Source organism: Cavia porcellus, unplaced genomic scaffold, assembly GCF_034190915.1.
Source record: "Cavia porcellus strain 051 isolate PalLab524CR breed Dunkin Hartley unplaced genomic scaffold, mCavPor4.1 scaffold_6, whole genome shotgun sequence".
In the NCBI taxonomy this organism is placed as follows: Eukaryota; Metazoa; Chordata; class Mammalia; order Rodentia; family Caviidae; genus Cavia; species Cavia porcellus.
In genome coordinates, this window is record NW_026947489.1 from 92,299,428 (window position 1) to 92,322,256 (window position 22,829).

The 22,829-nt window shown below is 39.1% G+C and overlaps 1 protein-coding gene across 10 annotated transcripts in view; it reads left to right on the forward strand.

The window, feature by feature from the left end:
• Window positions 1-22,829, forward strand: part of Cdk12 (cyclin dependent kinase 12) — a 76,706-nt gene that overhangs the window by 38,311 nt on the left and 15,566 nt on the right. For 5 of the 10 annotated variants that reach the window (XM_063251478.1, XM_013149602.3, XM_013149604.3 and 2 more), the window contains exons 8-14: window positions 96-197; window positions 4,134-4,211; window positions 6,287-6,403; window positions 7,267-7,398; window positions 8,989-9,203; window positions 11,021-11,473; window positions 15,364-15,781. In XM_063251478.1, the coding sequence (XP_063107548.1) occupies window positions 96-197; window positions 4,134-4,211; window positions 6,287-6,403; window positions 7,267-7,398; window positions 8,989-9,203; window positions 11,021-11,473; window positions 15,364-15,781 (1,515 nt within the window). Of the gene's footprint in view, window positions 1-95; window positions 198-4,133; window positions 4,212-6,286; window positions 6,404-7,266; window positions 7,399-8,988; window positions 9,204-11,020; window positions 11,474-11,835; window positions 11,896-15,363; window positions 19,185-22,829 lie in introns of those variants that run through there. The other 5 variants (XM_013149601.3, XM_003466920.5, XM_063251481.1 and 2 more) reach the window with 4 other exon arrangements.

The window sequence follows — 22,829 nt, forward strand, 5'->3', positions numbered from 1 at the left end:
TTTTAATAATCTCATCTTCACTTGCCAGCTATATCTATTTGCTTTTTTTTATCAAAAGCCATTGTAAATTTACGTGTAATGATTTTATATTACAGTCGCCCTTACACGAACAAAGTCATTACTCTGTGGTACCGCCCACCAGAGCTGCTGCTGGGAGAGGAGCGTTATACGCCAGCCATAGATGTTTGGAGCTGTGGGTAAGGATCTCTTTACCTTTTTTTTTTTTTCCTGTAATTCATATATTGTTGATGTATTAGCTGCTTTTGCTCTACATGGCCTTTCTTCAAAAGTTGTTAAGTTCAAAAGGATGGACACACCTGTTCTGTTGACATCTTTTGACATCTGAATCATTTGACTCCAGTGGAAGATTTTTTCCTTTTTCTCTTTCTTTCTTTCTTTCTTTTCCTTCCTTCCTTCCTTCCTTGTCCTGGGCATTGAGCTCAGTGCACTCTCCCACTGAGCTATATCCCCAGCAGGAGATACACTTTTTAAAAAATACTTTGTCAGTTTTTCTATTCTTTTTTTTTTTTTTTTTTTTTTTTTTGAGAAAGGATCTCTGCTGTGTAGTTCAAGATAGCTTTGAACTCAGTATGTAGCCCAGACTGGCCTTGAACTTGTGACAGGTAATTCCCTTACCTTAGCTTCCTGAGTGCTGGGATTACAAGGCTGTACCATCACATCAGCTAATGGTCTTTTTTCTTTTTAATTTTGTTTGAATTAATATCTAAGTGATAAATTCAAGTAACGCCCATAGAGTACAGTCAATTGCAATCTTTTAGTTAATTATCCCTTTTCTGTCTCATTTTGGATTTGTTTCCTTATAGTTTCCTTAAGGGCAACTAGATCATTTGTTCTGTAGAATTCTTAGTCTGGAATTTGCTTACTGTATCCTAATAAAGTTTTTATTTGTCTATTTTTAACTTGGTTCTTTATCCCTTTTATTTTCTGTAAATAGTAGGCAAGTTCAAGATTGAGTCTAAAGCACAGACTGACCCCATTCTGAGGTAGTTTTGAGTAACTGACACAAATTATATAATTAGTGGCACAGGAGACTGGAGGGGTAGGGAATGATGGAGTCTCTGACCAGAGTAAGGAACAGTGTATTTTCTATGGGTAATTTAGCATCAATAAGTAATCCACTCTAAATTAGTGGTTTTGTATTATGGCTTTACAGGGACAGTTCTAAACATGCCTAAATAAAGTATTCTTTCCTACTAGGGCAGATTTACACATACATACTACTGTGTAACAAGTTATCTTTTTTGAAATGTTTCTAGCTATTGATGATCCTGCCAATTTGTAATTCACTTGAGGTTGTTTTGTGCTGATCACATTCTTGTGCCATTCCTTACTGAAATGCTTACATAAAGGTAATACTATGTGGCTAATCCCAGGTGCAAACTTCATAGAGAAGTTACAGGTTAGCTCTTCATTTTATTTATCAGTTTTCAAGATAATGACATAGTTTCCTACTGTTCTCTACAAATGACCAAGTGAGAACTTTTTGTTTCATTATAATAAACTCTTGAATTTAAACATAATTGATGTGTTTTAATCCATTGGTTAATCCAATATCCTTATCTTGTTTAAAGTATCCAGTCTTTGACCAGTGGGAATTTTGTCAGTCTGTTTCTCTAATTCTCTTGCTACCTCATAGCAGTCTTTTACAGCCTTTCTTTTTTTCTGGTTCCAGGCTTCTCCTGTTCATTTCCTCCCCAGACCTGGAACCAGCCATTTCCCTGAGAAGCTCCTTTTAGTGAAAAATGGTGCTTAGAAACCACAGTGTGTCTGTTGCAGGCATCACTGTGTGTTCATTGCGTCTAATGTTGCTTGGCACAGTGTCTCTGACCTTCTTGCTTCATGATTTTGACGTAGTACAGTGTACCTCTTAAAGAGCAGATGATCTTTTCCCATTCTTTCCCTTCTGTTAATGTCAGTCTGTAAGAAGAGCACCGCATGAGTTTCATTTCAAAATTCAACAAAATGATGGAAAAAGGCTATAATTTCTAAATAGTCTACCCAAATCAAATGAAATTTTAGTTAAATTTTACTGACTCAAGCTGAGTGTGTTAAGTGTTTTGGACTATTTGCTGTAACAGTATTAGCATTTAAATTGTAACAACTAGGCTCTAAAGCTAACACTCCATTAAGATGCATAAGCTCTGCTGGTGCTCTTATTTCAATCAGTGCACTAGCAAAGTGTGGATTATGAAATGGGGGTATCTTCCCCACCAGAAGACTAGAAATGAAAACAGAAACAACTGAAAATTGAAACTATAAAAAATTAGGCTTTCTTCAAAGCCCCGTAGCTTATTAAATCAATGTGTGGCCTCACTTTTGAGTTGAACATCCTGCTTTGGTGACCCAGGGTAGTTTCACTGAAGATACTTGCACGGAATCTTTACGAGGAATTACATAGTAGAGTGGTTCAGTTTGCAAATTAGTGTAAAAACTAGAAAGAGTGGTCCGGAAACTTCACTATACTTTGTGGGTTTTTCTTTTTTCTTCTTAGTTTACCAGTTGTTACAAGATTATATTTGAAACTTGATTTGGCAGTTGATGTTGGAGACAGAACTAAATTTTAGTTTTATTTTTTCCATCTTAAAGATTTGAGAGAATATTGGAAGTAATTTTTTTTTCATTTGATAAATGCAAATTTATAAAATAAATATTAGTAAATGCCAATAAATACATGCCTGCAGAATGGTGTCGATTACTTTAAAACTAGGATTGTTTTACTTTCTCAAATTAAATCAAGCTAAAACATTCCAAAATAAATCTATAAACTTACTTTTGTGTTTGTAAATAAAACTCATTTCAGAAGCACAAGCCAGCTAGGTGTGGTGATGCACACCTATAATACTAGCATTTGGGAGGCTGAGGCAGGACGATCAGTGCAAGTTCAAGACCAGTCTGAACTATAAGACTCTGTCTTTAAATTTAAAAAACCACAAGTCAGAGAAGAAACATTTGGTTACTTTTTAAATTTATTTCTTTCTTTTTTAAATTTTTTTTATTTTTTAGTGACACAGTGTAGAAATATAAAAAGTATAGATTAGTCATGTAATTTTTCCTTTAAAATTATTTTGAGATAATTTCAAACTTTTTCAAAATGCTCTGGGCCAGGGATATATATAGCTCAGTAGTACAGTACCTGCCTGGCAAGCAAAAGGTTGTGAGCTCAATTCCTTGTACCAAAAAGAAAAAAATTCTAAGAATAGCTGGGCGCGGTGGCAACATACCTATAATTCTAGCATTCAGCAAGCTGAAGGAAAAGGATCGCCACAAGTTGGCAGTATAAAGTTTGCCAATTTTGAAAAACTTATAAAATTTTGGCTTAGTACATGTGTGTAGTATATAATATTTACATTCCTTGTGGAACATTGATACATGGACAGAACACATTTTAATTCCTTTTTAATCCCCTTTTCCTCCCTTCCCTTCCCTTCCCTTCCCTTCCCTTCCCTTCCCTTCCCTTCCCTTCCCTTCCCTTCCCTGAAGTAGCTGGAATTATAGATACCAACTGTTTGGGAGGCTGAGGCAGGAGTATTGCTGTGAATTTGAGGCCAGTCTCGAGTGCATAGGTTTAATTGTCCCAAAAAAACAAAGAAACAAATTTTGGCAGATAATAATAAATTGTTTTCTTTGCAAATACAGTGGGTTGAACCAGAGGGCTATTGTATAATACATATTTCATAGAACAAATTAATGACAAACTAACATTTCCTTTATAGAAACTACTGAGCTTCCTTATAAAGTGATCTTTAGTTATTTTCTTATAGTAGCATGGTAGAAATGAAGGCCTCTCGACTCCCTTTCCTTGCTTACAGATTGTCCTTAATAGGTGGAAAAGTTTAATCTGCAGGCAAATTTAAGTCCTTTTTACCAGTGGTGGCAAACCAGTGGTACACATGCCACAACAGGCTGTTTGTACCCTTGGAAGTTCTGAAAGATTTGCCATCACTGCTCCATAATCCCTATTTTCATTATGAGAAATGTTTTCTCTTAGGAAAGTCAGACGCTAAAGTTCTAGTCTAGTTTACAACATAGTATATTAGATGTTGTCATTAGGACATACTTGAAACAGGCTCCAGGGATGTCTTTCTTGACCGCTCAATTTTTACTCTTTTTAGGTGCATCCTTGGGGAACTGTTCACTAAGAAGCCTATTTTTCAAGCTAATCTGGAACTGGCTCAGCTGGAACTGATCAGGTACAGCTCACATGTCTTGAATGTCCAGGTGTGATAGATAATCTGATTCTCTGATCTCTCTTTCTCTTTTTCCTTCTTTTTTTTTTATACTGGGCATCAAACACAATTGTCTAATTTCTACAACATTTTAGTCTAAAATATACACGGTGCATTGGTTGCTTTTTATGTTTTTACGTTTTTTTTTTTTTGTCTTTTTCTTTTTTTATCGGTATCAGGGATCGAACTCATGACCACACACTTGCAAGGCAGGCGCTTATGCCGCTGAGCTAAATCCCCAGGCCCTGCTTTTTATGTTTTTGAGGCAGGGTCTCACTCTGCAGCTTATGCTGGCCTTAAGCTCACTTTGTAGCCCAGGCTGGATTTGAACTCTCAGCAATCTGATCCTCCTAAGTGTTGGGATTATAGGCCTGTGCCACCATGTCTGGCTCATGAATGCTTTTGTTTGTGAACAGTTCAATTCACAAACAGAAGTTCTGGGCAAAATTTGGTCTTATTTGTAAACTCTGCATTGGGTGATGAACATGAGCATGGCCATTTTTTCCAGAATAATGGAAAGAATTAAGTTAGTGAACTAAGGTACCATTGTACTAAATTTCTACTAAATGATTCTACAATAAGTCTCTTTTTGCCCAGTCAGACTTACCTTCATTTTGTCATGGGCCATGTATGTAAAGAAGCTGTATCCCACATTACACAAAGAGTGTGTGTGTGTGTATACACGTATATATTTACATAATATTTTACATATTGACATTTACATATATGTGTATTTATATATTATTTAGCTACTAGGGATTGAACTCAGTGCCTGTGCAGGCTGAGCACATACTCTACCACTGAGCAGTACCCCCAACTCCTCCACATAATTTTTTTGTTTTGTTTTGTTTTTCATTTTTATCGGTACCAGGGATCGAACTCACGATCCCTGGTACCGATAAAAGGCAGGTGCTTATGCCGCTGAGCTAAATCCCCAGCCCTTCCACATAATTTTTTAACTCCTATCTTGCATAGTTTTATTAGTTCTTAAATAACAGCATGCTTTTGTTGAGTGCAGTGGTATCTGCTTACAATCCCAAGTACTCAGGGGGCTCAGGTGAGAGAATCACTTGAGCCAGCCTGAGAAACATAGCGGGACAGTCTCAAAAATAATAATAACGTATTCTGTTTTCAGGATGGCTGACTTCTTAAATTAGATTGTGATTACATTTATGGGGCTAAGGATATAGTTCAGTAGATAGAGTGCTTCCTTACCTGGCACAAGGCCTTAAGTTCAGTTGACAACACCAAAACATAAAAATAACCAAGATTAAATTTATTATTTTTTTTAATCGGTACCAGGGGTCAAACTCACGACCACGCACGCGCTTGCAAGGCAGTCGCTTATGCCACTGAGCTAAATCCCCAGCCCCTAAATTTTAAACTTACTCAACAAACAATTATTGAGTCTGTTATACAACGGATTATTTTTCTGTCAAACTTTGTGAGTTAGAGAAAAGTAAGAAGTTGAATAAACATGCGTGTTTAAGTTGAGCCTATAATAAAAGATAAGGGGAAGTCCTGGGGTTAGGATGGAATTTGGGTCCTTTTTTTTTCCCTTGCAATAAAATTGAACGAAAGAATGTAACAAGCAAATGTAGACATATTTAAAATGGTAATGTACTATAACTTATTACAAAGTGACAAAGTGTCACAAAGTGACAAATTACAGAAATTATCAAAACTTTTAGTCTTAGACTCACTTTTTTTCTGTAGAACTGTGAAACCCACTCCTATAATTTCTAGTATATGAAATTAATAAAAGCAGAACAAACTTGATAATCAAAACCTGTGTGGGAGATTAAAAATGTGATTTATAAAACATAATGTGTAGATCATTTTGGATTGTAACAGCAGCATTTTTTCTGTCTTTCTATCCTGTTCTTTCTATTGTTAAAGCAGTAAGGTCATACTGCATATTCTCTAATAAGTAAAGATTCCCCAGTCCTCAAGAGGTAATAATTTCTGCTTCTGGAACCTCCAGAATTAGGATGCTGACTTGCTCACTTTCTTGGTCTTGCCTTTTGTTTTGTTTTCAGCCGTCTCTGTGGTAGCCCTTGTCCAGCTGTGTGGCCTGATGTTATCAAGCTGCCCTACTTCAACACCATGAAGCCAAAGAAGCAATACAGACGCCGTCTACGAGAGGAATTCTCTTTGTGAGTTTGGTAACATTGTATACCTCATTTGGTCTAGCTTTTTTGAGGCCTAGAAAGATAATACTGTCTCAATTTATTTTAATATTGTTTTTGAACAATATATGAGTTTTACCAAAGCCGTTTTTTCATCTAAGGACTTTATAGACAATGGAAAACCATTTTATTCTTAATAATACATAGATTTTTTATTATGTAGATTTCTTTACAAGTTCTTTTGGTCTTCCCAAGGCAAAGAGAATGGAACTAGTGGGTCCATGTTTTTAACATGTTATTGCAGCAGCTTTGCTTTACTTTGCTTGCTTGCTTTTTTTTTTTTTTTTTTTTTTTTTTTTAATGCTTTGCTTTTTTGCCTGCCTGCCTGCCTATCTGTCTGTTTTTTGAGATAGGATCTCCCTGTATAGTTCAGGCTGGCTTTGAACTCACTATGGAGCCCAGGCTGGCCTCAAACTCACAGCGACCCTCTTGCCTCAGTCTGAGTTCTGGGATTATAGGTGTATGCGACCACACCTGGCTGCAGCATTTCTTAAATCCTATATGGGAGCATATTTGCTCACTCACATTAGGCAACTTCGAGCTCTCTTTACTCAGAAAATTACATAGAGCTGGAAATTCATAGCCCATGTGATACAAGGTTACAAGTTTAAGAACTGTAGAGCCAGAGAATGCAATGGCAGGAGCCTGTAATCCCTTCATCCTGAGAAGTTCAAGGCCAGTGTGGATAAATTAGCAATTTGCATAACCCTTTCTCAAGATAAAAGATTTAAGAAAGGATGGGGAGAGTAGCTCAGTACATAGGTCCTAGGTTTAGTCCCCAGTACACTGTAGGGTCTTTACGAATTTAGCATTTCTTTTTCTTTTCACAGCATTCCTTCAGCAGCACTTGATTTATTGGATCACATGCTGACTCTGGATCCTAGCAAGCGCTGCACAGCGGAACAGACCCTACAGAGTGACTTCCTTAAAGACGTTGAGCTCAGCAAAATGGCTCCGCCCGAGTAAGTGCTGGTGGCTGTGTAGAGACCCTTAAAATAACACACATAGCTAAATCTCAGATGGAGGCATGTCCTTGAATATTATGGTTAACAGGAAAGTTTGTTTTATTGTTTTAAGTAGTAGTCTATGTAGTTATAATTTTCATTATTTATTTATTTATTTTTGTCTTTTTTCCTTTTTATCGGTACCGGGGATCGAACTCACGACTGCCTGCTTGCAAGGCAGGAGCTTATGCCGCTGAGCTAAAACCCCAGCCCTTATAATTTTCATTTTAATTTGACTAAGCAGTCTTTTTTTGTCTCTGATAACCCTGCATATTGCCCTGTACAACCTCTTTGAAAGTGTTTCTTGCTTTTGCTCCTACCCATTCCATCTAAGTCACTTAGATCTGTGGTAACCATTATTTTCTCAGTCCTAATTCTAAGTAGTTTGTATCACTGTCAGCTCATCAAATTTTGATATAAAATGTAAGGTCTTTGTATCAAATTTATACTGTAATCTTAGATAGTTCTTGTATTATGTAGGATCTGCCAAAGTGCCCTCACGTTCTGGCACCAAGAAAGTCTAGTTTATCTTTGAATTTATCGCTGACAGTATTACAGCTTCTGTGTCTTTTTTTTTTTTTTCCCTTCGTTTTATTTCCTTAGGACAGACAGCATGCCTTAAAGACATGGATAGGGTGCACACGTGTAGATGGTTCTTAAAGCTGATTATGCCAAAGAAATGCCTAAATGAATTTATCTCACCAAAATCTTCATATACTAAATGTGGTTTAAATATATAGCTTTTTACTAAAATTTGTGAACTCCTGTTACAGAGATTTTGTCACAAGATTTGACCAAGTTGTACTGATTATATTACTTAATGAGTATGATAAAGTCTGTAAATATACCAAACAGTACATAGTGCTAAGCTCCATAGATGAAAAAGTTAATAATGTGAGTCATGGAAATTTGGTGGGCAGAATGAGGAGGGAACCAGTCTTTGGTCCTCACAGAGCAAATAATAGATTTTATACAGAGGTAATTTAATTATGATATATTCACATGGTTCCAAAATTTAAATCATCACCTTTCCTGGATTTTTTATAGCTATAATGAGCCAGTTTGTCTTTTTAGTTATTCCCAGCTGAAATTTGACCATCTGTTTGACTCTTGGCAGGGGGATTGAACCCCAGGGGTGCTCTCCCTACATCCCCAGACCTTTTTATTTTGAGGCAAGATCTCACTGTTAAATTGTTTGGGTAAGCCTAGAACTTCAGCCTCCTTTAGTGCTGGGATTACAGGTGTGCACCATCATACCTAGCTAAGTTGTTTGTCTTTGTTTTTCTCGTTATGTCAAGAAAAATAGTATTTGACTGGAAGATGGGCATTTACATAGCAAGATTCTCATTTATTACTATATAAATACTCTGGATTTGCAGTTATTCCTTGAAATTACCTTCTGTCATAATTCTTTTTATCCTTGTGCTGTTTAGTAACAGTTATGTTTTCCTTATTATTTCTACTTCCCCATGTTGTTTGCTTTCTTATTTTAACCCCTTACCCCTCCATTCACTCACTACTGCATTTCTGTTGCTTTGTCTTTTCTAGCCTCCCTCACTGGCAGGATTGCCATGAATTGTGGAGTAAGAAACGGCGACGGCAGCGACAAAGTGGTGTTGTGGTGGAAGAGCCACCTCCGTCCAAAGTTTCTCGGAAAGAAACTACCTCAGGGACAAGTGCTGAGCCTCTGAAGAGCAGTAGCCCAGCACCCCCTCAGCCTGCTACTGGCAAAGTGGAGCAGCCTGGGGCTGGGGATTCAGTAGGTCAGTGCTGCAATGTGGGGCTTCTGCACTTCTGTTGTCTTAACTTAGCACATTTGGGCAGATTTTGAAGGTCATGTGCAAGGAGTGTGCACGCATGTGTGTGTCTGCACGTGTATCTTTTAGTTTTTGTCCAGTGAGGCCTGAGGAAAAAGATTGGTGTCCCTCATTTATGGGCAGAACATAACCACGTTGGGTGCATGTGGTTCACAAAAACCATGGTAGAGCATGTTCCTTCCTGGAAATAAGGAATACTGCATAACACAGTGAATTAGGTAAGCACAGTTTAAGGTTAGTTCACCTGTGTCTTTCAAATACAGTTAATTTAGAGCCACGTTGTGGTAGGTTTGATAAGATTTTAGAATCTAGTGTTAAATTACAATTGCTATTGGTCAGTGATAGTGAATCTTTTAGAGACCAAATGTCCAAACCACAACCCAAAACCCACTACTTTATTGCAGAGTGCCAGCTCTGCAGTTAAACCTGAATACTGAAGTTTGAATTAAGAAAAAAGAACTGTTGGCTGGGCATGGTGGCATGCACCTATAATCCCAGCACTTGGAAGGCTGAGGCAGAAAGGATCATTGTGAGTTTGAAACCAGCCTGGGCTACAAAGTGAGCTCAAAACCAGCCTCACCTGTATAGTGAGATCCTGTCTCAAAAAGGAAAAAAAAAAAAGGAAAAGAGAAGTAAAAAGAACTGTTACCAGATGTTTAGCTGCCGGGGCAGCTTGGCTCATGTGTTGCTAGAGGGGACTCTGCTTGCCCGGTGTGGCACACTTGCTATAGGTTTGCCACCACTATCAGTAGTTAGTCCTGTAGCTGTTATTTAATCTAAATATATCTTAAGATTGTGTGTAACAAATTATTATCATGAAATACTTCTTTGGAACCATGCATTTTTCTGAATTGCAGAGATTTTTCTGATTTACTTTATCTTCCCTGTCCACACATAGTAGTAGTTCTCAATGGCTGCATATCAGAATCATCTAGGATATTTAAAAAAAAAAAAAAAAAAGTATCCTCAAAGTGCCAGATTTCTAGGGATAAGTCACAATGCATTGATTTATTTTGTTTTACTGAGATAAGGTCTCATTGTAGCCCAGGCTGGCCTCAAACTTGAAGTCTTCTTTCTTCATCCTCTCAAGTGCTATTATTACAGGCATATACCACCATGCCTAGCTTTAAACTTAAAATCTTAGTAATTCTATACACTGAGGGTTATAATCAGTGACCATGAAGATAACAGGTAAAATGCTTTAATACTAAACTGACACTAGTTTGTTTGGTGGTTTTTTGTTTGTTTTGATTTTGTTTTGATACCGGGGATCAAACTCACAACCTCACTTGAAAGGCAAATGCTTTGTGCTGCTGAGCTGTATCCTCAGCCCTGATAACAGATAAAATGAAATCACTTTCACACACACAGATGTTTCAGTTAGTTTCTTTTTGCAGGGTGGGGGTGGGCAGATTGTTTTGTGGTTTTGTTTTTTTTTGTTTTGAGACAGGGTCTCACTCTGTACTTCAGGCTGGTCTTGATCTCACTAGGTAGCCCAGGCTGGCCACATACTTTCACAGTGATCCTCCTGCCTCAGCCTCTCTGGTGCTGGGATGACAGGCATGCACCACTATGTCCATGTAGTGTCTGTATTTTTAACCAAAAATGCAAAGATTAACAGTCTGCGTAATGACAGTTTGAGACATGAGATATTCAAAATAAAACTTCATTCTTTGACTATAATAAGTTGCTGTTGCTAGTTGAAGTCAAAGAGCCCTTTCCCTGCCTCGTCCGCTTATGTTGGCTCCACTGTCTCCCTACAGGCCTTGGTGACATCACACAGCAGCTGAATCAAAGTGAATTAGCAGTGTTATTGAACCTGCTGCATAGTCAGACTGACCTGAGCATCCCTCAAATGGCACAGCTGCTTAACATCCACTCTAACCCGGAGATGCAGCAGCAGCTGGAAGCCCTCAACCAATCCATCAGTGCCCTGACAGAAGCCACTTCCCAGCAGCAGAATTCAGAGCCCATAGCCCCAGAGGAGTCTTTGAAGGAAGTACCCCCTGCCCCAGCAGCCCAGCCTTCAGCAGAGCAGACAACCCCTGAAGCTTCCAGCACACCAGCTGACATGCAGAATATGTTGGCAGTTTTCTTGAGTCAGCTGATGAAAACCCAGGAGCCAGCAGGCAACCTAGAGGAAAACAACAGTGACAAGAATAGTGGGCCACAGGGGCCCCGAAGAACTCCCACAATGCCACAGGAGGAGGCAGCAGGTAAACAGACCGGTCATGAATCTCACTGAGCTCAGGTGCTGTTTATCCTCTTAAAAATCTCTTAACATTTTACTTTTCACATCAATGACCTCAGTTTCAGTTTTTCTCAAACCTAGTCTGCAGGAGAACATAGCACCAACGTGATGTATTTCTTATCCAACTTCTTTAAGTTTCAAAGCTTCTGAAAGCACCTTTCATATACTGATTGTTTTCCATTTCGTAGGATGTAGGTAAGTAAAACCCTTTTATTCTAACCAAGGAAACGACAGCCATGCCTTGTAATGTATCTTGGACCACTGTGTGTGTGGTGCTCAGCTGGTCCTAGAACAAACTGTTATCACATTGTATTTCTTTACCTCTAGTGGAGTGGATGCTGCATACGAGAGTTACCTGGAAGATCCAGTCAAGAAAATCATAATAAAGTAATTGTTTTAGTTTCTTGAAGAATAATTTGGGAATAGCCTTAAGTAGATAATTAACATCATGTATTTCCTTTCTAAAAATAATAACATATAAAAATGATTCCTATGTATTCCCTGAAAGAAACAATGGAATGGACCCCAACATTATAAAAAGGGGGGAAAAAAAACCCTGAAAAAAAGGTATGATACCTTGATCTCATGACCACAGCTTGCAATTTATTAGAGAAAAAAAGCAGCTTAAATTCTCCAATGAATTCTGACTCACAGTCTGTTTTAACCTGAATGTTTTCAACTCCTTGGAAATTTTCACTGTCCATGAAGACCCCATGAATTGGGGAATAAGAAGAGGCACAAGGGCTGAAGAGGTTCACTAACCCTTTCCTTCCATGTTAGGGACCTGCATTCACGTTCCATGTGCAACATTGTAGTAAATATAGGCTTTATTTTCAGTGGTCTAAGGTCAGTCACATAAGCTATTTTTCATATATGAAGATACTTAAAATTAGCAATAAAATCCCTTACTTTATAAATAGGAAAACTGCAGTCCAGGGAGTTTAAATAAGTTTGGCTAGAGTCCTTTGGTAAAAACCTAGAGCTCGTGTGCTTCTTGATTGGGCTTGCCATTCTGTCATGATGAACAATTGTTTCTAAGAGACTATGGGACCTAACTGGACAGAAAAGGCTATGTACAGGTAAAGCAGCCTCTTCATCTCATTACTAGGATTCTTCCTCCACCCACTAAAAAGATTCAGCTCTATGGGAAATGCCTGAAGAAGTTGTTCCAACTAAATAGCACAGTGATGCGAAGACATTCACCCAGTAATTGCACCTACAGACTCTCAGCCACGGATGAAACTGAACTAAAACTAAGGCCTGGCCTTTAGCCAGAGACTATGGGTTTCTTTTTGAGGAGAGTGTAAAATGCCGTAGCTGATCATTGTGGTCTCCCCTCCGCTCTCCTGTTTTCTTGGTCTCTTACGTGGCTTTGCACTGTTCATTAGCACTTCCAGCAGAGGGCAGACTGTACAAGCCTGGGGACAGCCTTCCAGTTTGATTCTTGTTCAGTTATTCTGTGCTCTTTGGGAAAGGGCAGTGGTTAAACCACTAAACTAAGGAACCCAAAGACGTTTTTAAGTTATTTTTAAATTTACTTAATACCTTCCTACATTAGAACAAAACCATTAAAGATCGACAACATTAACAATTTAAATCTTAGAACAATATGATTTGTAATTCATATTTTTTAATTCCTTTAAGAAGTTTTAACTTTAGTTCTTTACAATCCATCTGTGTTGCTATTTTGAAATAGAATTTTCATTTTATATATGTGAATTTGAGCCTTAAGAATTCTGTTGAAACACACAATTAGGCTATTTACATAAAAGATAAAGTTTAAATATGAAAAGTGCTGTAGTTGGAAGAATGTAAGTTTAAATTTGCCCACTTTTGCAGTTAGGAATTTTTTAAAGTTGTTTGCCCTAAGTGTTAAAGACACCTGGTGTTCTATCACATATAATCCCCACATACTTTTAAATGACTGGTACTTGAATGCCTTTATGTATTATATAGAAAGATACATAGTGTTGACAGCAAAAGGCTCAATCATAGGTGCCTATACTCCATTTAGCATGTCAGGAAATCTACTCTTCAGATTGTTAGTTTTCCATAGCTTATTTTCTGTCCTTAAAGTTATTTTCTCCTGCTGCTCACCTCTGAAGCTATCAGTCAACAAATAAGTTGCTGAATATACTACATATTAGATGAACAACTTGTCCTTAGACTATTTTGGTTTTAAAACCAATAGTTGACAACCTTGGAAACTTGTCAGTCCTTACAGTTACATAGGGCATCTAACTTCATCCTTACACTGCACAACCTTAGGGATATTTTATTCCCTAGGCACTGCATACCTAGGAAATACAAACCTAGTGTTTGTTTGTTTTTTTTTTTTTTTTTTTTTTTGTGTGTGTGTGTGTGTGTGTGTGTGTGTGTGTGTGTGTGTGTCATTTTTGAGACAGGGTCTCAATACACAGTTCAGGCTGGCCTTGAGCTCACTTTGTAGCCCAGGCTGGTCTTGAACTCACAATGATCCTCCCACCTCAGCCTCCCGAGTGCTGGGATTACAGATGTGAGCCACCACGCCCGGCTCTAAACCTAGTGTTTTTGTAAAATGAAATCAAGGTGAAAATACACAAATTATGAAAGTTTGACAAAAAATTGCTTTCAGCTTGTCAAGTAATGGCTTATGTCACTGCTAGTTCAAAAATGGTAGAATGAGTACATGGGTATTTTAAAACATGCTTCCAGGGAAAAGAAAGAAAAACAAGTTATTTAGAAGAAAGTCCAAGCCTTTTCTTGTGCAGGATGACTCCCAGTTCTCCAAAGGCACTGTTGTTCTGACCATATTTCTGCCTCAGTGGTTTTGTATGTCCTCAGCTTCATGCCATTTTACATTTCTTCTCTCCTACCTTCAGAGGAGTTTGTTATCACGCAAGTGATTGCCATGGCTAGGCAAATGTAGACAGCAGTAGAAAATCCAAAGTCTGGGGAAATGGTTCAAAAATGACAGAGATGTTAGCATCCTAAGTTCCCAACCATGTCTCAAGGATAAACGCATGTTAATCAGCATCCAATTCTGAATAACACTACTGTAGCAATTATTTTTTTCACAGAATGAAAAAATCCAAAAGGTAGGAAAATCAAATAGAAAATTATGGTAGATTAACTTAGTCTTTATAATTACTGTTAACATAGGAAGTTGAATGATGGTGTGGTGGTTAATGGCCCTTTCTTGAGAATATGATTAGAGGGGGAAAAGACTGAAGTTTGGAGAAGCAATTATATATGATGGTAATGATGGTAATGAGTTTTTACTTTATTTCATCTCTCCTGTATATTCTTTTAAATTTTATTTCAGGTTAACCTTTTATCAATCAAATATTCTGTAAATGTGTTAGCCAAGTCTATGCAAAGTCAAAGTCTCTGTTGTACAGCAAGATATGATGTCCTAGAAATGTGACCACAGCGCATATATATATATATATATATATATATATATATATATATATATATATATATTGTTCCCTCTTGTCTTCCTTCTGCTGACCTATCCTCAATAATGTTTTGAGCTAACAGCAACAAAGGAGTGGTGAGGTTGCCAACACTATACATTAAACAGTTCTTTAAGGAGAAAGTGGAAGAAATTTCAGACAAAAATCAGAACCATGGTTTGAAACATATCATCCTGTTACACCAGCCATTAGATCCAGAGTGCAGCTGTTTTATAACAACTTGATTTTATTTATAAATTACAATTTTCTGATCCCAAGATTTTATTCTTTATATATCTAGTAATTTATATTGCTACTTGTTTATGTTGGGCAGTGTGTGTGTATGTGTGAGTGTATTTGTGCTAATAATCACATATGATTTTTAAGATGGTGTTTAAAAGAAGTAACCCTTCCACAGCATGTCCTCCTCACATTCTTCCACCAGAGAAGAGGCCCCCTGAACCCCCCGGACCTCCACCGCCGCCACCTCCACCCCCTCTGGTTGAAGGCGATCTTTCCAGCGCCCCCCAGGAGTTGAACCCCGCCGTGACAGCCGCCTTGCTACAACTTTTATCCCAGCCTGAAGCAGAGCCTCCTGGCCACCTGCCACATGAGCACCAGGCCTTGAGACCAATGGAGTACTCCACCCGACCCCATCCCAACAGGACTTACGGCAACACTGATGGGCCTGAAACAGGGTTCAGTGGCACTGACACTGATGAACGCAGCTCTGGTCCAGCCTTGACAGAATCCTTGGTCCAGACCCTGGTGAAGAACAGGACCTTCTCAGGCTCTGTGAGCCACCTTGGGGAGTCCAGCAGTTACCAGGGCACAGGGTCAGTGCAGTTCCCTGGGGACCAGGATCTCCGTTTTGCCAGGGTTCCCGTAGCATTACACTCAGTGGTCGGGCAACCATTTCTGAAGGCAGAGGGCAGCAGCAACTCTGTGGTGCACACAGAGGCCAAATTGCAAAACTATGGGGAGCTGGGGCCAGGAACTTCTGGGACCACCAGCTCAGGAGCAAGTCTTCACTGGGGGGCCCCAGCTCAGTCTTCTGCTTACGGAAAACTCTATCGGGGATCTGCAAGAGTTCCGCCACGAGGGGGACGAGGGAGAGGAGTTCCTTACTAACCCAGAGAATCCATTGTCCTGAAAGTTCCTTCCCTGTCCATCTTTCCATCCAGTCCTCTGAACCTTTAATGAAATCACTTGCCAGAGTGAGGTAATCATCTGCATTTGGCTACTGCAAAGCTGTATGTTGTATTCCTTGCTCACTTGCTACTAGCAGGCGACTTACAAATAACGATGTTGGCACCAGTTCCCCTAGATGGGCTATAGCCAGAACATTTCCTTCAGCTCTAGCTAGGAGACAGGAGAGAATATAGAGAGGGGTCATTCATCCGAAAAGTAAAGGTTGTGTTAGCATATTGCCTGCACTTCTTGAGCAGAAGAGAGAAAAGTTTCCGTTTTGAGATGGCTCAGGCTCTTCAGTTTTTAAAAGTTTTGTGGATTTTTTTATTTTTCTTTCTTTCTTTTGAATTTTATATAGATTTCCCCTTTCTTTAAACAGAAAAGTGTTCACAATATTTGAGCTGCTCTTAGGCTCTTGCTAGAAGGGAAGCAGAGTGGCCTGACTGATTTAAATAAATGTCTCCTCCTTCTCCACCATCTCACATTTTTGTTTATAAGTGAACACTCCTCTGTCCCTATTGAGCATCTTGAATATAACTTTTTTCCAAATAAATTACTCGTTCTTAAGTTTGTTCCATTTTCACAAAAGCTGTGCCTCCCTGCACAATAAAGCAGGTTATGGAAAGTGGCAGGTAAACCCTACCCAATGTCTATTTCTCCTTATTTTTTCCTGTGCTTCCCTTTCCTCTCTCCATTCTCCATTCTTCTCTTCTGTTTTCCCTTTCTTCTCTCCTTTCTTTTTTCTTTTCTTTCTTCTTTTTTTTTCTTTTCTTTTTTTTTTTTTTTTTTTTGAGGCATTTGTTTGGAAAAAAAATGGTTGAGATGCCCAAGAACCTGGAATAATTTTTTTTTAAATAAAAGAAAGGAAATTAAAAATCCTACATTGTTCTCTGTAAATCTTCAATTCTGAAATGTTTTTTTTTAAAAACCATGTTATGGTGGGGAAGTTGATTTGTAAATGTGGACAGCATAGGACATTGCTGCTGAACTGTGGGTAGAGAGAATGCCTCCATGTGCCTATAGAGGGCCAATGGGAGTTAGCATATTGTTTACACATATATTTTTATGTCCAAAAAAAAAAAACCGTCTCCAAGAGCATTGCAATATTGTCAAAGAGAAAAGAAACATCCTGAAAATACATGGAAATGTAATCTAGTTTAGAGTGGGTATTTTTCTGAAGCTGTATCAATACCTGATAGCAAAAGTAACTTTAAAACAGCATACTATGAGGAAGAACAGTATTGACATGTACACATTGTAGCATGTATGTCCTGCCATTTGTTTTAGGGATTCCCTCCAGTGATTGGGTTTTGGTAAAAAAGTTAAGATTTTGTGGCAAAAACTTTGCCTTATCATAAATAGGAAATGGAAAAGAGAGCCTCTCAAGATGGGATAACTTGGGGTGCTTCTCACTCTGACTTCCATTCCTGTGAGTACCAGCATATGGTGTTTTCAGAACATACATGTCATAGAACTTAGCACATAGGTTAATGTCTTTTTACCAAAAAAAGGCAAACATGCTGTAGCATCGTGGAGAATAGTTTGCAGAACTCAAGTTTCATGTCACAATGCCAAGTTCTTACACTGAAAATAAAATTACTTAGGTGCATTAATTGAAAAAAAATCTTCAAAAAATGAGAAAACCCTCTTCAGAAACTTACATGAAGACTATTTTCCCATTACTGGAGTAGGTAGAGACTGGTGTGTATATTTCTTTATTATTATTTGGTTTTTGCTCTGGCCTTGCCCTTGAGGCCAGACATTGATTAGTAAGAGAAAGAGAACTTTCTAGCCATTTTGGCTTTAATGGCTTTTTATACCAGCGTGTCAAGTTAGACTTCCTAGGCACATTGACATGCTGTCAGTAAATTCCATTAGAGCTCATTCAAGTCTTCTGTCTGTCGACTTAGTCTTCAGATACGGGCCTTTGTATTTTATAGTACTCAGACTTGAGGTATTGGGCCCCACTCCCCTGTTTTTCATTAAAGAAGCTGAGCTTTGGATACTTACTAAAGTATCTGTTCAGTGAAAAAGAATTGTTTTCCCATCAAATATGAATAAAATCTCTGTATATTTTCATTGCATTTTGGTTATCAGCAGTCATCAATAACTTTCCCTCTTTTCCCTTATGTTCAATTATGCCAAATATTCTAAATGATATACTTAAGCTTCCATTTCCCTGTCCCTGCTAGGGAAGGGGGTGGGTAAATGTGTGAGTGTGTGTTTGTATGATCCCATCTCATCCCTGCCCTCATTTGGGGAGTCTAACCTTTGACATTAAAAAAGTATGTTTTGTAATTTTGGCTCTTTCTAAAAAGCAGAGGAAAAAGTCATTTAATACCCTGGAATGTGTGTGGAGATAAAAAAAGGTATTTGATAATTTTTCAGCTATGTTATAAATATGATCAGAGTAAAAGATTTGGCTGAATAGCAGCTTGACTTCAAAAATCACAATTCCAGTTATTCCATTCAAAAACTGTTTTGATTTTTGACTGTTGTACCATGAGAGGTACTGAGCCTAGGAAATACATTATTTTGAACAGATGCGAAATCTGATTCTGTTCACAAATGAGAGGCAAAACTGGTTTGACTATGATCATTTTTGTGGTTTTGAAAACAAATTTGCTTGACCCGGTTTCCTTAGTTTTTCTTCAGCTGTCCATAGTAATGATGAGGACTTGAAAAGGACGTTAGATCTATGTTTAAGGCAGGGCAGGTAGCACAGATTTGTAAGTAGGGCTTCTATTAGCATATGCCATAGTCATCACTCAGTTATGTGTGTACGCGTGCGCGCATAACACACATATAGTTCCCGTGCTGAAGTCTCTAGCAGGTTTGCAGAGAGTGCTGCATCAGAAAAGTGTCAGCGGCCACCTCATTTTCCTGATTCCTAGGTTCCTGACACTGTATTCCTTTCTCTCTCATTTTTGCCCCTTGCCAGGTATACCTTGTCTCTGTACAGATATTTTGTAATATATTAAATTTTTTCTTTGAGTTTATAAAAATGGAAAGTGGAGATTGGAAAATTAAATATTTCCTGTTACTATACTACTTTTGCTCCATTGCATTTACTTCTAATTTCTATACCCTCAGCATATTTCATGTATGAAGGGCATTTTTCCTTCACTTTAAGGGGTCACGTATTAGAATTGCTGTAGACTTCATAAACTAACAAAAAACAGAAGCTTAGGATTTAGGAAAAGTGCCTAAAAACACTAGACTAGAAACTAGAGATTTTTTGTTTTTTAATGAGAGGAGCCCATAAATTGTGACTTTTTTAAAAGTAGAAAACACAAATAAATAGTGGTCCCAACCCATCAAGAGTTGAGCTTATGTGCCCTGACTCCTCATGACAGGAGAGGTAAGTGGGTTTGAGCTCAACAGTCTTTAAGAGAAGCTGGAAAGAAAATGTAGATCCTGAGAATAAGCCTTACACCAGGCTCCCCATTCTCATATCGTCACCTGGTTTCCTCGATGTTAAAAGATAGGGTCTGCATACAGATTTGTGTACCTAGCGCTGTTGAGGTTTCCTGACGTGTTGTCAGTGCAGCAAGTGAATCAAAGTTTTCTAAAGATTGAAATCAAGTCCCTGTTCCTAAAAAGCTCTCCCATCTCCACCTAAGGAATTGTTTACCCTTGCCTTTCATGGCTTAGAACACTGAGCATAAATATTCCCTTGTAATATGTACCGTCATTCTCTGCTGCTTACATGTTGGAGAGAACAGATAGAATCCAGGGGGATAAAGAGAAAGTATCTGGAAGTTGTAAGTGGGGCCAGCACATTGTACAGGGTAAGAGACACCAGAACAAGGAAAACAGGAAGTCGAATTCAGAAACTGCAGCTGATAAAGCTTGCCAGCCTGTCTGAATCTTCCGAAGTATTGATGTCCCCTTGCCTGTGGGCTGTCAGGTCTTCTGTACCCAGAAGGTAAATGGAAGGTAAAGGTGGTTCCAGTTCCTGGTTAATCTCCAGAGAAAAGGAATTGTTTGTAGGTATTTTTATACTGTAAGTTCATGGCAGTGAACTTCAGCCTACTAGACAGTATTGTTTCCACTTTATAGCACAACCTGATGGGTGGGCTTTATTCGGTGTCATCCCCAGGGCCATTTCTGAGTAGAAAGCATACTGTTAGACACGGCACTGTCCCCCTGGGCAGGCATGCTTACCAATGGGGTAAGGCTGGCACCTCAAGAAAGCTACCAGTTAGCACACTAGGTGCTAAACTAGGATTTCTGTTGTTAGCAGGAGTTGTTTCATAACTTGTCTTCTTTTAGCTATTGAGTGACTTCTCTTTCCACAGTTTAGTCATTCTGAAGGGCTAAGTAGAGTGGGAGTAGGGCATTCCTTAGTGATGGGATACTCCGCCCTTCCCAGGGAGGAGGCTGCTGACCCTCCTGGTTGTCTTGAGAGCAAGGTGAGCATTCCTAGGCACTATGATTGATTTCATTGGTCAAGTGTAACCCTCCTCACCTGGAGGAGCACCTTTGTGAACACTAGATCAGTGGGAGATTACTTCAGCTAGGGTTGGAAGACCTTGGGGGGAGTGGAACTCTTGAAGGAACCATTGGTTCCTTCGCTCCCTGTGGACAGTTGTCTCTCCATCACCCATCCACCCACTTTTCGTACCCTTTTTTCTCTTCTCCCCGCACTGACTAGAATGATTTAAGCCTACCATAAATATTGATTGCTCAGTGAGTTACTGCTATTCCATGATTTTGAAAATTCTTGTAAGTACATAATTAAGACAAATGTCTATCTGGATCCTCAGCTTACAGGGTTGGAGTTCAAGGAGGGCAGTATGCTTGCATGTTGCCAAGAGCTACTAAAGAATGTTTTTAATTCAAGTTATGTGAGGTACGAAAGATTCTTTTTTTTTTCCTGGCAGTCAAAGGCATGGAGTTAGCTTTCAGTGTCCCTGCTTCCCTTCCCCTACCCTTCACCTTTTCTGTCTTGTCCTGAGATTGATGCTGTTACTGGTACCATTTCTAAATAGAGATGTGTCTGTGGGAAGGAAAGTGTGGTGGGAGAAGGGTTCTGGTGTCAAATAGGAAACAGGGCCTGCTATGATGCCCTGGGGATTGATCGCTGGGTGCCAAAATGCTTTGGACCACTGCATTACTCACACTTTCTCTCACCTCAAAAACCAGTAGTCCAGGGCTGTTGTGGGGTTAGTTTTTACTGCCCTCTAGGTGGGCAGTTGTTGGTGAAGCTGACTTGCTATGCAGCCCCCAGCTAGAACTGACTTAGGAGATAGCCATGGAGTGAGATTGGAGGACCTAGAAATAGGTGGATGTTGGTTGTCCCTTCTGGTATGGTTATAAACTAAAGAGAGTTGAGAGTTGTAATGCAGTAGAAGACATTTTATCCAAACTAAACCACCCCTGAGGGAAGCAGCACGAGGAAGCCTTTCTGAAGGACCACAGTATAGCAGTGAGAACTAAGGAGCAAAGCCTGTGTCTTGGAAGGTGTCTCTCATTCTGCCAGAGGGGCCTGTCTGCGGGCCGGCTCTGGGAGGGGCCCTTCTCCCTGCTGTGTCTCAGAACTTTAATAAAAACTGACAGAGGGACATCCTTGGGGAGGGCCAGCGTGTACAGAACCACTTGCCCCAGACTAATGCAGTGTTGAATGCTTTTTGGGCTGGAGAAAACAGACTTGAATTCAAAGAAATTTTAGGATCCAGTCTCTCCAAATAATTCAGGAACTTCTAAATTTGGCCTTGTATTCATATAATGAAGCAAAAGAAAAAGGAGGTAGAAATACGGCTAAGAAGGGAGAACTAGAGCAGTCTTTGTAGCTGGGCTGCCAAAAAAGCTGGATATGGGATGGAAGGAAAAATGGTTGGGCTAGTAAAGTTTAGGAGAGAATTTCTTTAGCAGTTCATGACTTGTTTCACGAAATTCTGGAGAAAGCACCTGTTAGAGTTCCCCTTGATCATAGTGGTAGTATCTTCAAGGCTGGGGATAGTACAAAAACATTTCCTATAGGGAATCTAGGGACTCCAAACAAAAATACTAAGTAGTTTATAGGGACGTGTGCTTAACACTGCCCTACACAGTGTACGAGAGTAATTTAGGAATGAGAGGTACCGTTAAGCTCAGTGGCACAACGCCTGCCGTGTAAGTGTGAGGTCATGAGTTCAATTTCCAGCATCAAAAGCAAAACCAAAAAACCCCTTGTCAAATTTTAAAATTCCTACAAGTGGTTTTATGAATTTTAGGGCCACCTAGAGACTAACATTCCTCTCCCCTTTGAGATCTGAATGAGGGCAGTGCAAACAATGGGCCAACAAGCCAGAAAATGGGAGTTCCAATCACAGAATGTTGGAGCTACAAAAAGACCTGAGTTTATTTACTTCAGTGCCATCTTTGGCCAGTGAAAAGCCAGGCCCAGGAAGGTAGAGAAACCTATGGTGTTGGAAGAAAGGATAAAAAGGAAACTAACGTTAAGTACCTACTAAGTGTTAGGCACTATGCTGACTGCTTTGCTTTTAGGGTCTTGATTCTTGGGCATCTTAAGGGTAAGGCTTGGAAGGAGTAAAAGGCAAATCCCTTTTATTATCCTGAGCAATTTGTAGGTGATAAAGGAAGCAATGAGCCATTTTCTCCTCTCTGACCACCCAGGATGGACCTAGAGGAAGTTAGAGAGGGGGTAATCTCAGGAAGTACCTGCCAGATAGTTGAAAGGTACAGATA